Source organism: Asterias amurensis, chromosome 18, assembly GCF_032118995.1.
Source record: "Asterias amurensis chromosome 18, ASM3211899v1".
Lineage (NCBI taxonomy): Eukaryota > Metazoa > Echinodermata > Asteroidea > Forcipulatida > Asteriidae > Asterias > Asterias amurensis.
The window spans coordinates 14,390,399-14,404,229 of NC_092665.1; the positions used below are offsets into that span (position 1 = coordinate 14,390,399).

The 13,831-nt window shown below is 39.4% G+C and overlaps 1 protein-coding gene across 2 annotated transcripts; it reads left to right on the plus strand.

Moving 5' to 3' along the window:
* The first annotated feature begins 160 nt into the window (after positions 1-160).
* Positions 161-13,782, plus strand: LOC139950836 (CCR4-NOT transcription complex subunit 2-like). 2 transcript variants are annotated; one of them, XM_071949663.1, is made up of 15 exons: positions 161-301; positions 1,182-1,220; positions 1,602-1,654; positions 2,641-2,768; positions 3,368-3,422; positions 4,433-4,604; positions 5,242-5,421; positions 6,434-6,552; positions 8,219-8,380; positions 8,815-8,916; positions 9,414-9,530; positions 9,907-10,063; positions 10,336-10,447; positions 11,258-11,358; positions 12,149-13,782. In XM_071949663.1, the coding sequence occupies exons 2-15, from the start codon at positions 1,210-1,212 to the stop codon at positions 12,387-12,389; spliced, it is 1,710 nt and encodes a 569-aa protein (XP_071805764.1). In that variant the 5' UTR covers positions 161-301; positions 1,182-1,209; the 3' UTR covers positions 12,390-13,782. The 2 variants fall into 2 exon arrangements, with proteins under 2 accessions (XP_071805764.1, XP_071805765.1); XM_071949664.1 differs by having other exon boundaries at positions 8,219-8,365; positions 12,149-13,780.
* The last annotated feature ends 49 nt before the right edge of the window (positions 13,783-13,831 follow it).

A 13,831-nucleotide genomic window follows, 5' to 3' on the forward strand; every position in this document is an offset into this window, starting at 1 on the left:
AAATATGAATTATGTTAATCTAAAGAACAACCTAATATTTATTTTATTTGTTTAAACGAATGTTTAATCTGATGTTGAGAGATTGTTTGGATCCCGATATCTATTTTTAGATCGAGTTAAATGAGGTCAATTGGGGTCAAATGAATGAGAGCGTCGGCCATCTTGCTTTTGAAATTGACAATTTACGTGTTTTTTGTGCATCGGTAACAAAACAAGGCATTTATCTCTACTTCAAACTTATTTCAGTTCTGAGTGAATGGTCCATATTGGAGAGGAATGCTTACATTATTTCATGAGCCAGGTAATGTATTTGGAGTAATTTTAACTGTTGCTAAAGCATTTTTGTTCCTTTGAAATTGGATGTTGTGATTGATGTTTTCAATTTCGTGTGTTGTGCAGCGTCTGTACATACGTCATGTACATGCGGATCCGTACATGCGCATGTTGATCACCAGCTAGCACGGAAGTTAGCTTAGAGTTAGACCGTATATCTGGGTATGTACATCCATAGTACATCATACATGTACAGTGTACAACCAACAGGCAACACAAGTACAATCTTTATGTACTTATTTGATGGTTGATAAACTACATGGGCAGTACCCGTGACAAAGCAATAACATCGCGAAGCCCGCCTCTCGGCGCCTGACTGAATCACTGATTTATCCACATGACGTCATTTCAGTTGGGCGCCCTCACCTAGAGGTCAAAAGGAGGTTGTTCATTGGTCAATTATGGTGTGCGCCTCGCGTCAAATCTGTGCGACTTGATTGTTTCGTCACCGTTCTCCTGTAAATAGGAATCTTATTAAGTAAGATGGTTATTTCTAACGTCTATCGTCAAACGATACAGCAATTGAGGAAAGGCATTGAGTAATTTTGACTTGTTAATTAATTGTTGTGGGAAGGGGCATCGAAGGGGCAGTCGAAGCCCCCTGTGTTCCTTCCCACAATGCTTTTCGACAATTGAGAAAAATAAGCAAGGTTTCAATGTGAAGACTTGCATGTGAAAGATTTCTGTATCCTGCCAAAAAGTGCCACCACATTTTCAGAATTTCAACATCTACAAGTGAAAAAGTTGTGACAGGGTATGTAACTTTCCAAAATGGGGGAAAATTTCCAGAATTGACAAGTGACATTATTTTGATGTACATGTGTTGTAATTTTCTTTTTCGTTGACAGGCGCGGTTTGAAAGCAACAGAAGTGAAAATGGAAATAGAGTAAGCAATTATTCATCAGGAAAACCATAGAGTTAGGACATAAACAAATTATTTCCTGCCAAATCAAAATGTTTCCTTTGCATTGTTGCCAAACTATAAAGAAGAAAGATACCCCCCCCCCTTTTGTTTAACTTAACAAAAACAGACATATTTTGTTTTCCTCCATCCTACAATCTAGACTGTTTTAAAAGATAAATACCAATTCCTACCTTCAGCTACCCGAGTTATTTTCATCTTGAATGTCTTCTTCTATCAGCCCCCATAGCAAGAGTGCCTCTAAACCTTGCTTGAGACAAAGTTGCATAACAGTATAAAAATACAACAAACATACAAAATCTTGGATTTGGGAAGTTATGTTTCTTTTTTATTTTTGCTCAACAGTCCAGGAATGTCGCAAGATGGGAGGAAAAGTCAACCAGACATGTCTCTAGGTGGTAAGTATTGCATTTCTCACTATAATGCTAAACAGAAAATATGGGTTAAGGTGCATCAACGGCACTGGACACTTGTTAATTGCTCAAAGTAATTGTAAGCGTAAAAACTTACTTGGCAACGAGCAAAGGAGAGCTGTTGAAAGTATAACATTCTGTAAGAAACAGCTCCCTCTGAGGTAACGTAGTTTTTGAGTAAAATATTTGATGTAGTTTTTCACTAAAATCTTTGAGTTGATTTCTAGACCTCAGCTGAGTTTTTTTTTTTACCTTTACAATGATGTGTATTTAGCACAGTATACTCAGTACTTTCCTGAGTTCTGTGAAGAAAAAGCTACAGGCAAATCTTTCGGGAGTGATTCAAACCCTTGACCTTGGCAGAGGTCTTACCACTGGACAACCGAACTAGCCCGATGGCTAGAGGCAGTTCGAATCCTTAGCAGTGGGTACCGCAATGAATAAACAAGAAGTGTCGTAAGAGCACTGAATTCAAACTCTGGTGTTTCTGATCAGCAGGGTGTGGGTTCGAATCCCCAGCCGTGACACTTGTGTCCTTAAGCAAGACACTTGACCATTGCTTTGTCCTTCGGATGGGACATAAACCCGTTGGTCCCATGTGTTGTGTAACGCATGTAAAAGAACCCAGTGCACTTTCGAAAAGAGAAGGGGTTAGCCCCAGTGTTCCTGGCTGTGGATGCTAAATGCGCCGTAGCACCTTGTAACCCTTATGGGGTGCTAACTAATTGGGTATCAGAATTCATAACTTTCATAACCTATCTTTTTGAAAGTTTGTATATACTAAGCGCCTTGAGTACCTTGTTTGGTAAGTACGTGCGCTATATAAGACTTTGACTTTGATATAATAAAAAGTGTCAAAAACACATCGGTGTAAGGGTAAAAACCATATTCTTTATCCCTGATGCAAAAATCAACATCTTAAAATGTTAAAAGTAATCTTTACAATAATTGTTCATGATTATTTTTCGCAGATTTTGGTTTGCTGGGTTCAGGCATGAAACTCAAGAACAAGATGGGCTTCTACAAAGAGAGTGACGCTGACTTCAGCGAGAACTCCGCCTACTTCCCACCCTCCAGCATGTTTACTTCACATAAGGATGTGAGTTTTCTACAACACAACTTCCTAAAACTACATCACTTACATTAAATTTGTCAAACATTGTCTTCCTCTGAACCCATATCTATTGCCAAGACAGCTCAATGAACAAGCTAGTGGTATGCCTGTATGCTTTGTTTTTGAAAAGGGCACCAAGGCATTTTCTCCTTGGTAAAGGGAACCCTATGAGAAAATTGTCAATTTCTACTGTCATGACTATAGCACTTCAAGGGCACCAAGGCAATGACCATGGGACATGGAGGCAATCGCCTCTGCTCGTCTTCAGGAGAAAGAGTATACTGTTCAGAACGAGCAGAGTATACTGTTTGAAACGTCAAGACCACACACCGGCTCTTCTCGGAGCCAAAACACTCACACAAGAGAGGTTTACACATGGTTGTACTCGCAAGTTTGCTATTTATTTATAGTTTGTTCCTATTTATCCACATAATGCAAAGCTTCAAACAATACTTAAAGATAATATTATTACTTTTCTATATGTTGAAGTGTTGTTTATAATATCCGTTTGACAATGTTGCATTTTGGATGATATTTTTACTAGTATGCTAAATTCTTTGGAATTTTTTTTATTTATCCTCTAGCTGTTGACGTCGCAGTCACAGTCACTTTCGCAGTTTGGCATTTATGGTCAGCATGGTAAGTTTTAAGTCCGTGTCCAAAATGGCGGCAGCTCTGGCTAGATTAGCGCGTCTGTCAGTGTTAAAGAATAGGCAGACATCTAGCCGTAGCTGTAACCCAAGGCATCGTTTCGGACATGGCGTTAAAAAGATTTTATCAAGTGCTCTTTGGGGATCCCAAATCATACTGTGAAATCATTTTGTTTGTGTAATTTGAAGCCTCTTACTGACGGCAAAAGTGATGTACTCAAGTAATTTAATTGTTGTTTGAAACGATATCCTATTAATAAGAATTGCAATAATTCTTTGCACTTTAATGATAACATTGACATAAGCGAACATACTACTCCTGAGTGTAGACCTCGAATTCAGAGGCCACAGAGGTAATTGCCTGTGTTGTCCAGGGCCGCATTTCATAGAGCTGCTAACAGGCCTGTATGCTTCGTTTTTGAAAGGGCAAGGACACCAAGGCATTTTCTCTTTGGCAAAGGGCACCCTATGGGGAAATTTTAAATTTCTACTAGAGCATTTCAAGGGCACCAAGGCAATGGCAAGGGGCAACGGAGGCAATCGCCTTCGTTGCCTCCGTGAAGTATCAGGCCTGTGCTAAGCTCAAAAATTTGCTTAGCATAAAATTTCTCCCTTGATAAAAACAGGATTACCAACCAAATTTTCACGTGATTTTCAGGATACGCAAACAAAAGCTGAATACCAGTAACAAGCACTATGCAACGAATGGAAATTTGGTTGGTAATCCTGTTTTTATCAAGGAAGAAATTTCAAGCTAAGCAAATTTTTGTGCTTAGCAGCTCTATGAAATTGGGCCCTGGTCTTGCCCTTGGTGCCTTCTGGAGTTCCTCTGAGGCCTTGGCCGTGGTGCCCCTTCAAAGCATTCCCCTCGACGTTAAGATTATCCAGTGGAAGTGCCCTTCGCATCTTCGCATAATGAAAGTAGCCTTTCTCTCTCAAAGATGAAATTCTTGCGCTGTGAGTGACTCTTTTTGTTAAATATAATTTTTCCATGTCCAGGTTTGGGTTTGCAGCAGGCGCAGTCGCAGCAGCAGCAGTCGGGGATGCAGCGGGGTATGCCCAACCCACAACAACAAACACAGCAGCAGCTTCCCTTCCCAAGTCGCAGCATGTCAGGTCTCCCTGGTAGCATAGGAGGACAAATAACACCGACGCCCCCGTCACCAAGCAGGTGAGGTCAACAGAACTTGGCTACAGAAATTTTATTTACTTACAACTGTCAACAGTCTTCTTACTTGCTGTATCTCATCATATGCATGAAATAACAAATCTGTGAAAATTTGAGCTCAATCTGTCATCGAAGTTGCAAGATAATAATGAAAGAAAAAACACCCTTGTCACACGAAGTTGTGTGCTTTTTGATTTCGAGACCTCAAATTCTAAATCTGAGATCTTGACATTAATTTCAATGAAAATAACTTCTTTCTCGAAAACTTCGTTACTTCAGAGGGAGCCGTTTCTCACAATGTTTTATACTATCAACTTCTCCCCATTACTCGTTACCAAGTAAGGTTTTATGTTTTTTTATTTTATTACCAATAGTGTTCACTGCCTTTAAACATTTTGTCAAGTAGACAACCTGGCTAATAAACTCTGGGCTTAACTTGCCTCCAGGAAGTTTTAGTACCCCTGATTTTAAACATGTATTGTCACAGATGTATTCTGATTGCATTAACGGTAGAAATCACAACCAGTATAATAGGTAAATAGAGTAAATATGAAAAAATTGATGAATAGCCCATCACTAAAATTGTTCTAGCTACAACCCTGATCACCATTATTTGTTATTTGCTTTGATATGATTTTAGGGGAATGTTGCCCGTTGGTCCACGAGTCAGCCAGGTACAAACGAGTACAAACCAGGGGTCCATGAGCATCCAGAGCAGGGTAGGAACGCTAGGGTCCGGCATGCCCAGTCCAAACAGTAGGACATCGCCAAGTTTAGTAGCCATGCAGCAGAAACAACAACAGCAGAGGATGCTTGGAGGGTGAGTTTGAAGAGAGATTCCTGTTAATCAATTGATCAATTAATGAATCGATCGATCATTGAATCAATCGATCAATCAGTCAATCGATTGATCAACTGATCAATCAATCAATGAATTAATCAATCAATCAATCAAAAACATAGAGAACTAAAAAGAATTATGTGAATAGTAAAAAGTTTGAAAAGTAAAAATAAAGTGAAAAGTCAATCAATCAATCAATCAATCAATCAATCAATCATGCTATCAATCAATCAATCAATCAATCGTCAGCATCATGCATTTCTGCACCGGCTGCCTGACTGGTGAGAAGAAGCTTCCAAATAGACCGATTTTAAGCTGCCACTAATATGCGTTTGTCAGATTCAACTTTTTTTTTGCTTAAAACTCTTTATCTTTTTACAAAACCACATTACTTCGAAATGAAATATTTCTCAAAATGCTTTATTCTATCAAACACTACTGTAGGCTTCTACTAACCAAATGTTTTTATTGTCATTAATTTTAAGATTGATTACCAAACGTATACCTTCCCTTTAAATGGGGTCACCGCTAGCCAACCTTCATTATTTGTAACAGCTCTATTTGATTGAGCGCCCGACAGCAGCCACTCAAATCAGCTCTTACCCACGCATCTGGAACTCTCTACCCCTTAATCTCGATTTTGTCCTTGGTACAACAAAGCTCAAATCTCCTCTCAAAACTTATCTTATGTCACAGGTTTTCAATGACTAATTTTGTTGTGTCTGCTTTTCTTTGTTTAGTTTTTGTTTTTGTTTTTTGGTTGTACTGCGCTTTGAACACCCAGCAGGGTGGATATTTGCGCATTACAAGTCTTATTAATAATAATAATAATAAGACTTGTAATGCGCTCATATCCACCCTGCTGGGTGTTCAAGGCGCAGTTAGATGTTTCATGAAACCTTAAACAGTTTGAAGGATTCTTATTCGTCCTGAAGCCATTTGTCTGTGGCCTATTTAGAATTAATTAGTTTTCTTCTTTTTCGTTTTTAAGGTCAACGCAATCAACGATTGGAGCATTTGGCATGACGAGACAGCAGAGTTACGGTGGGCCGCAAAATACGTTGTTAGGGAACTTCACTCCCCAGTCACTTGCCGCATCGTTCAATGCAGGTTAGAAATTGTATTTGTTTTCCATGTTTGATTTCCTGTTACATCTTATTCATCTCAGTATTTTCAACTTAATTTCGAGTTGAACAAAGACAATTTGAGTGCATGTGTAGGTTGGTTGAGTTGTTTTCTTCCTACATTTCACTTCTGTGGACCCCGGCTCGAATCCAATCTCTAACCAAAGCCTTGCATGTGGGGTTTTACTCATTTTTAAAAAACTACAGCACCTCTGCAAGTAATATTCTAAGGAAAGCTTTCTTCCATCATTATCTTCAAACTGTGTAAGGTTTATTTAAATCTGTGGACATTGTGTTTTGTGTCCTACAAAAAGTACCCGACCCTTTAAAGACACTGGACACTGTTGGTAATTGTCAAAGACTAGTCTTCACAGTTAATGTATCTCAACATATGCATTAAACAACAAACCTGTGAAAATTTGAGCTCAATCGGTCATCAAAGTTGCGAGGTAATAATGAAAGAAAAAAACCACCCTTGTCACACTTTTAGATGCTTGATTTTGAGACCTCAAATTCTAAATCCGAGGTCTCGAAATCAAATTCGTGGAAAATTACTTCTTTCTCAAAAACTACGCTACTTCAGAGGGAGCCGTTTCACATAGTGTTTTATACTATTAACAGCTCCCCATTACTCGTTACCAAATAAGGTTTTATGCTAATAATTATTTGGAGTAATTACCAATGGTGTACTCTCCCTTTAAGTCTCTTCCTGACTGCGTGGGTTTCCTCCGCTATCTATAAATACAAAAAATTACTTCATCATCTTCTCTACCTGGGTGGTCGAAAAACGATAAAACTGTAAATGTATTACAAGGAAATGTGCAATTAAAAGCGCCCTCATGCGGTAAGAAATCTGGTTCAATTGCAAAATGTTAAGATTAAGAAGGACTAGTGTCGGTAGGCACTAATAACGAATGGTTATCACAGAGTCACGCAGGGTCCAAACAATTTGTTGTGTAGTGACCACAGGAGAGAAGGATGTTGAATGATTTAGGTGTCATGTCCGCAAAAATGCCTGTTTGTAAAGGTTAAAGACAGTAGACACTATTGGTAATTGTCAAAGACCAGTCTTCTCACTTGGTGTATCTCAACATATGCATAAAACAACAAACCTGTGCAAATTTGAGATCAATCGGTCGTCCATATGCGAGATATTAATGAAAGAAAAAACACTATTGTTACACGAAGTTGTATGCTTTGTGATGCTTGATTTCGAGACCACAAATTCTAAACTTGAGGTCTCAAAATCAAATTCGTGGAAAATTACTTCTTTCTCAAAAACTACATCACTTCAGAGGGAGCTGTTTCTCACAATGTTTTTATACTATCAACCTCTCCCCAATACTCGTAATCAAGAAAGGTTTTTATGATGATAATTATTTTGAGAAATTACCAATAGTGTCCACTGCCTTTAAGAGAAAAGGTTTATAGTAAGATTTAAAAACACTGATAATAATTTATTGAGGGTCCCCCTTGATTGAGAATTTTTTATTGTTTTTTTTTTTTTTTTTTTTTGAGGCGAGAAAGACTTTGCTAGGGTTGAAATGTCGTGCCATTTACTGTTTTTGTGCAATTTATATCAAACCGCTGAAGAAGATTTGATGGTGCTATCTATCTACCCTTTTCACATTTTTCACCCCTCAATTTAACAGTTAATGAGAGCACGCCGTCGTTGGACATGTCCGACTTTCCGGTATTGGCCAACAGAGGGCGACAGCAGCAGCCCACTCCTCAGCAGATTGACAACAACAGCTTAAGTTTGTTCCCACCTAATCCAATGGCAGGGAGACCTGCATACGGTAAGACCATTGGAGGTACAAACGCTCTTTTTTTCAGTAAAATATGTAGAAGTCTTTAACAAGTTGTTCATAAGTGTCAAGTCTCATAATAAATATTTTGTAGTTTTTCAACCTGTATTATCCCGTATAACTTGTCATATTCAACCGCCTTGACAAGGGCATGTATTTCTGATCTTGACATTCACCTCTGACAAACGGGAGGCCTCTGGTTCTGGCATGAACAAACCTAAGATCAAATTCTTAAGAAAATGAAGTTAAAACCATATGGAAAACCGTAGAGTAAGGCTTTCAAAACCAAAGATAAATGTATGTAAGCAGGCTTTCTCGCTTTGCGCTCATAGTTCAGGGTTTTCGTCAACAACCTATCACATCCCTGTCCTATGCAAGGGGTCTTAGGCGCCCTATAAATGATAATTGTTGTTTATTGTTATTGCATGTAATTGTTGCAGTTGGAATGGTCAACAAGCAGGCAGATCCTGTACCTGAGTTTACAATGCAGAGCGAGGACTTCCCGGCACTACCTGGGTCAAACATCATGAACAAATCTACAGGTACTAACCTTCCCTTCTCGCCCCTTCACTCTTCTTCCTTCGGAAGGGGCGTAAAGCTGTTGGCCCCGTGTGCTGTGTACATGTAATGCCCATAAAAGAACCCAGTGCACTCATTGAAAAGAGAAGGGGTTTGCCCTGGTGTTCCTGGTTGAATTGGCTGCCTAGGTCACGTAATTCAAATGTAGTCCCACATAGTCCAAAATACTGAATGTTAAAGCCCCGTCAGCGTCACATCATGAACAAATCTACAGGTACTACCCTTTTCTTCTAGCCCCATCACTCTTCCTCCTTAGGAAGGGGCATAAAGCCATTGCAGGCCTGATACCTAACGGGGGCAACTAAGGCGATTGCCTCCATGCTCCCTGGTCATTGCCTTGGATCTCGGTTCGAATCCCACCTCAGACCAGAGCCTTGCATGTGGATTTGGTTTTCAATCCCTACATGACAAGTCCCTACATGCTAAGTTTATAAAATCATACCACTCGACTTTTCAACAGATCAAAACAGTACGGGGGCAGTTAAGGAGAGCCCAAGGTTTCCCGGTGACAAAGCGGCCAACAATAACAGCAACAACGACAACCAAATGAAGAGAGGCATCGTCATACACCAAGATGGTAAGACACCCTACCCTCCCCACTGCTCAGAACCCTTACCCATCCTCTACCCCCATCCCCCCCCCCCAAAAAAAAAAATTTGTCAAATACGTAAATTTAAAAAAATGTCTTCCCACAAGAAATCAAGACTGAAACCAGTACACACTGCAAATTGTGTTATATTTTTTTCAGTGTGAAAAAATACGGTACACAGCATTGTGACCTTTGTCAACAATGCAGTATCTGGTTGGGCGCCTGCAATAAACAATGCGGTATTGAAAGGGTTAAGTAGTGATTGATTGATTGATTTCAAAAACCCTCCTAAAATACCTCCTAAGATCGCAGTTTGAGACTTTTTGTCAGGATTGCCTCTCATCCTCATTGTCTTGCACTCTAGGTAAGATAACGCACATCCCACCAGGTATTGTGACGGATCCCTTTGGAATAGTGGGCCTGCTGACGTTCATCAGAGCTGCGGAGACTGATCCTAACCTGGTACAGCTAGCATTGGGGAGTGACCTGACGACGTTAGGCCTTAATCTCAACTCGCCAGAGTAAGTCGTTATTCTGTGGATTATGTTTTATTTTTTATTTATTTATTATTATTTTTAGAAACCAACGGTTCTTTTCAGAACCACCCCAACTCATTAGAGATAGTCATTACATGGTGTTACCGCATCTATCTCTATCGTATTTCCACCATGCTAAGTTTCAAATCCTACAAAGCTACATCGATACCTCTCCGAGCAATGCCTCAAATCCCATATCTCCCTGATTGTTTCACAATAATGCAACTTAAAACTGATTTCTTTTTTTGATGTTTCAGGAATCTGTACGGCACGTTCCAGTCGCCATGGGCGGAGTCACCCAGCCGACCCCAAGATATTGACTTCCATGTGCCGCAGGAGTATATCACCAATATGCATATCAGGGACAAGGTAAGGCCACTTCAAAATTTCAACATTTTAATCCAAACCTTTTTTCTTCTTTATTTTGCGTTTAAGATGTATTTTAGTAGGATTCTTTTTCCCACTCTTATATTCCGCTAAGCAAAATTATGTAGGATACCAGTTACAAATAGTACATACGACATGGTATTTTGGCTGTTAACCTTATCCTGGTAAGAAAGATTTTGTTGTGCTTAGCTACTTTTTGTGCTTAAGTACCTCTACGAAAACTGGGCAAAGGATTATAGGTGATAAAGCATGCCAAACATGTACATATTTATTAATTTGTGCTGTTACATATATTTGTGTACATTTTGTGTTGTTTTGGTCGAATAAATAATAATAATAATAATAATTAATGTGGCTAAGGCCGTGTCTGAAACAGTGACTTCAACTACAGCTAGGGCTAGATCTGCCTAGCTTCAACACACTAGCTTGTGGTGGCGTTGTTTAAGCTGTGGCATCACCATGTTCGGGCTCCCGTTTTATGTCCGAATTGTTCTATGTCTGACTGTCATTGCCAACCTTCTTGCCCTTCAATGTCTTTTATTGCAATTCGTCATTGTTTGTATTCCACCAGTGCTGTACATGTGTGGTTTTTTTAATATCTTGTTTTAATTCTACCTTAAATTTTCTTCATGTTTTTACTATTTAATTATTGTAAATCATGTGCAATTTGGCCTGTGGGCCACGAAATGTGATTCCAATAAAGTGAAATGAAATGTTTGGCAGACGCGCTGATCTAGCTGTAGCCGTAGCCGAATTCGCTGTGTTTATTTTTTTCCTGATTCTGTCTTGCAGTTGGCTCCCATCAAGTTGAGTCGATACGGAGAGGATCTCTTGTTCTATCTTTACTACACCCATGGTGGAGATGTCTTACAGCTAGCAGCTGCCGCAGAACTGTAAGTTATATCACATTAAAGGCACTGAACACTATTGGTAATTACTCAAAATAATTGTTAGCATAAAAAAAATCCATTGGAAACGAGCAATGGAGAGCTGTTGATTGTATAGAACATTGTGAGAAAAGGCTCCCTCTGAAGTAATGTTGTTTTTGAGAAAGAGGTAATTTCTTGCCTAAATTTTTTAAAGTTTCAGGCCTGAAGCCTTTTTATATTTTTTGGGGGGCAGCTGCCGCAGAACTGTAAGTTATATCACATTAAAGGCACTGGACACTATTGGTAATTACTCAAAATAATTGTTAGCATAAAAAAGATCAATTGGAAACGAGCAATGGAGAGCTGTTGATTGTATAGAACATTGTGAGAAAAGGCTCCCTCTGAAGTAACGTTGTTTTTGAGAAAGAGGTAATTTCTTGCCTAAATTTTTTAAAGTTTCAGGCCTGAAGCCTTTTTATATTTTTGGGGGGTATTTGAAAGTACACAAATTTGTGCAACAAAGGTGTTTTTTCGTCCAGTATTCTCTCACAACTTCAGCGACCAATTAAGTTAAAACTTGAGTTGTTTTATGCATATGTTGGGATACACCAAGTGAGAACACTGGTTTTTGACTATAACCAAAGGTGTGCTTTAATATGTGTGTTTAATCGGGTCTATGAAAACGACCCCTTATGTTCGAAACAATTTAGCATTCTTGATTAAACTGGTTAGATAAGTTACAAGTGGAGTTGTTATATCTGAGGAATTATTGTAGTAGTTGGGTGTTTTTTTACCACTTTGATTTCTTTTACAGCTACAACCGAGACTGGCGATACCACAAGGAAGAGAGAGTCTGGATTACCAGGGGGCCCATGATGGAGCCCCAGGTCAAGACGAACCTCTACGAGCGAGGCCTCTACTACTTCTTCGACTGCCTCCGGTGGACCAAGGTGCCCAAGGAGTTCCATCTTGATTACGATAAGCTTGAAGAGCGCCCCCACCTGCCAGCATCGTTCCACCACAACGTGTCTACGAATCCCGTCATGGCACACTGACGACGTCATGCAGTTGGGATGAAGGAGGGTACCCTTGCTACAGTGGCTGTTATTTTTCTTTTTCAGTATTGACTTTAACTCCCAAGAAATATTAAATACGTGCGAAGTTTAGAAAGTTGGGCCGACCCGAATTGGCTGCTACAACTATGGCTTCGGCTGTTGCTAAGTGTGTTTCTAAGTACGTCCTATACTTCCACGCATGATGACGTGGACATCTAGCCGTAGCTGTTGCAGCTACTTTGGACCTGGCCATATAAGCGATCATTGATGTACCTTTAGAAAGTGAAATGCTATAGGTATAAATTCATGTGAAAGAAGAGTGCCGGGGGTAAGGGGGTAGAGGGGTTTTGGATGGAGGCAATCCAATCCTTACTTAAAGGATACTATCTTGTGCAGGATTCTGAAGATATTTCTTAACCTATTTCCCAGGGGTGATCATTCTCGTAGAGCGGTCAGACAATAAGGTTTAAGCATTATTTCAGCTGTAATCAAAACTTATAAATAAATAGTTGCCATCCCAACTTGGGTTGTAGATCAGGGCCAAGTTACATGAAGCTGTTAAGCAGGAAGTACTGCTTACCAAATTTCTTTGCTAAGCAAAAAAAAAAAATGATCGGACACCAGTTGCAACAAATTTTAACTTAGCTGGGAACCAGTTTCTGTTCAACAAGATTATTCTGTGCCTGGTAGTTTTGTTATGCTTACAGGCTTTATGAAATCAGGCCCTGTTTTGGAAACTTGGCTTTTGGCTTTGAGCTGAGTCAAGCGTCTTAACACTTCTAGGCATCCAATAGTTTAATGTCAAGTGGGAACTGTTTATACTTGATTGCATGCTGTGTTCCCCCTCCCCGCCCCTCCGACCCCCTCCCTGGCTAGGTACACTCTTGCTTCACCCTTCTATGTAGTGAAATTCTTTACCTGAAAGTGAAATGGGATGTTCCAAAAGTCAAGCTCACACCTGCGCAAGTTTGGAGCATTTCAGAGCAGGTGTTTAACTTATCCAAACAAATTTATTTGCTTTGTAACAACAAAATCATCATCAAGAAATTATTGAACAACCGAAATGAAAGCTAGAGAAGTTGGTCAACATTTACAACTTGTTATATCCGTTGTTTTTTACCCCTGTATGAAACGAAAAGCCAATGTTTATGCATTGGTTAAAAGTGGATGCCAAATATTTTGGTGACTTTTTTTTCTATCAAAAGTTGTGCTGCTGTAGAAAGAAGATGTACAAATAAAGTTATTCCATACAGTAAAATGAAACAGTAAAAGAGTTTACCATGTCTAAAGTTTGTGTAGCTTACGCTCATGACGTCAGGTGTGTAGTGCACCCTCGCTTATTATTTTGGTCTGAAGGAGTTTGAATAATGGCCCATTAAATAAACTCACATAGAATACAGTACAAAATGCTAAATGTTCAGAAATACACGAACAATACTTGG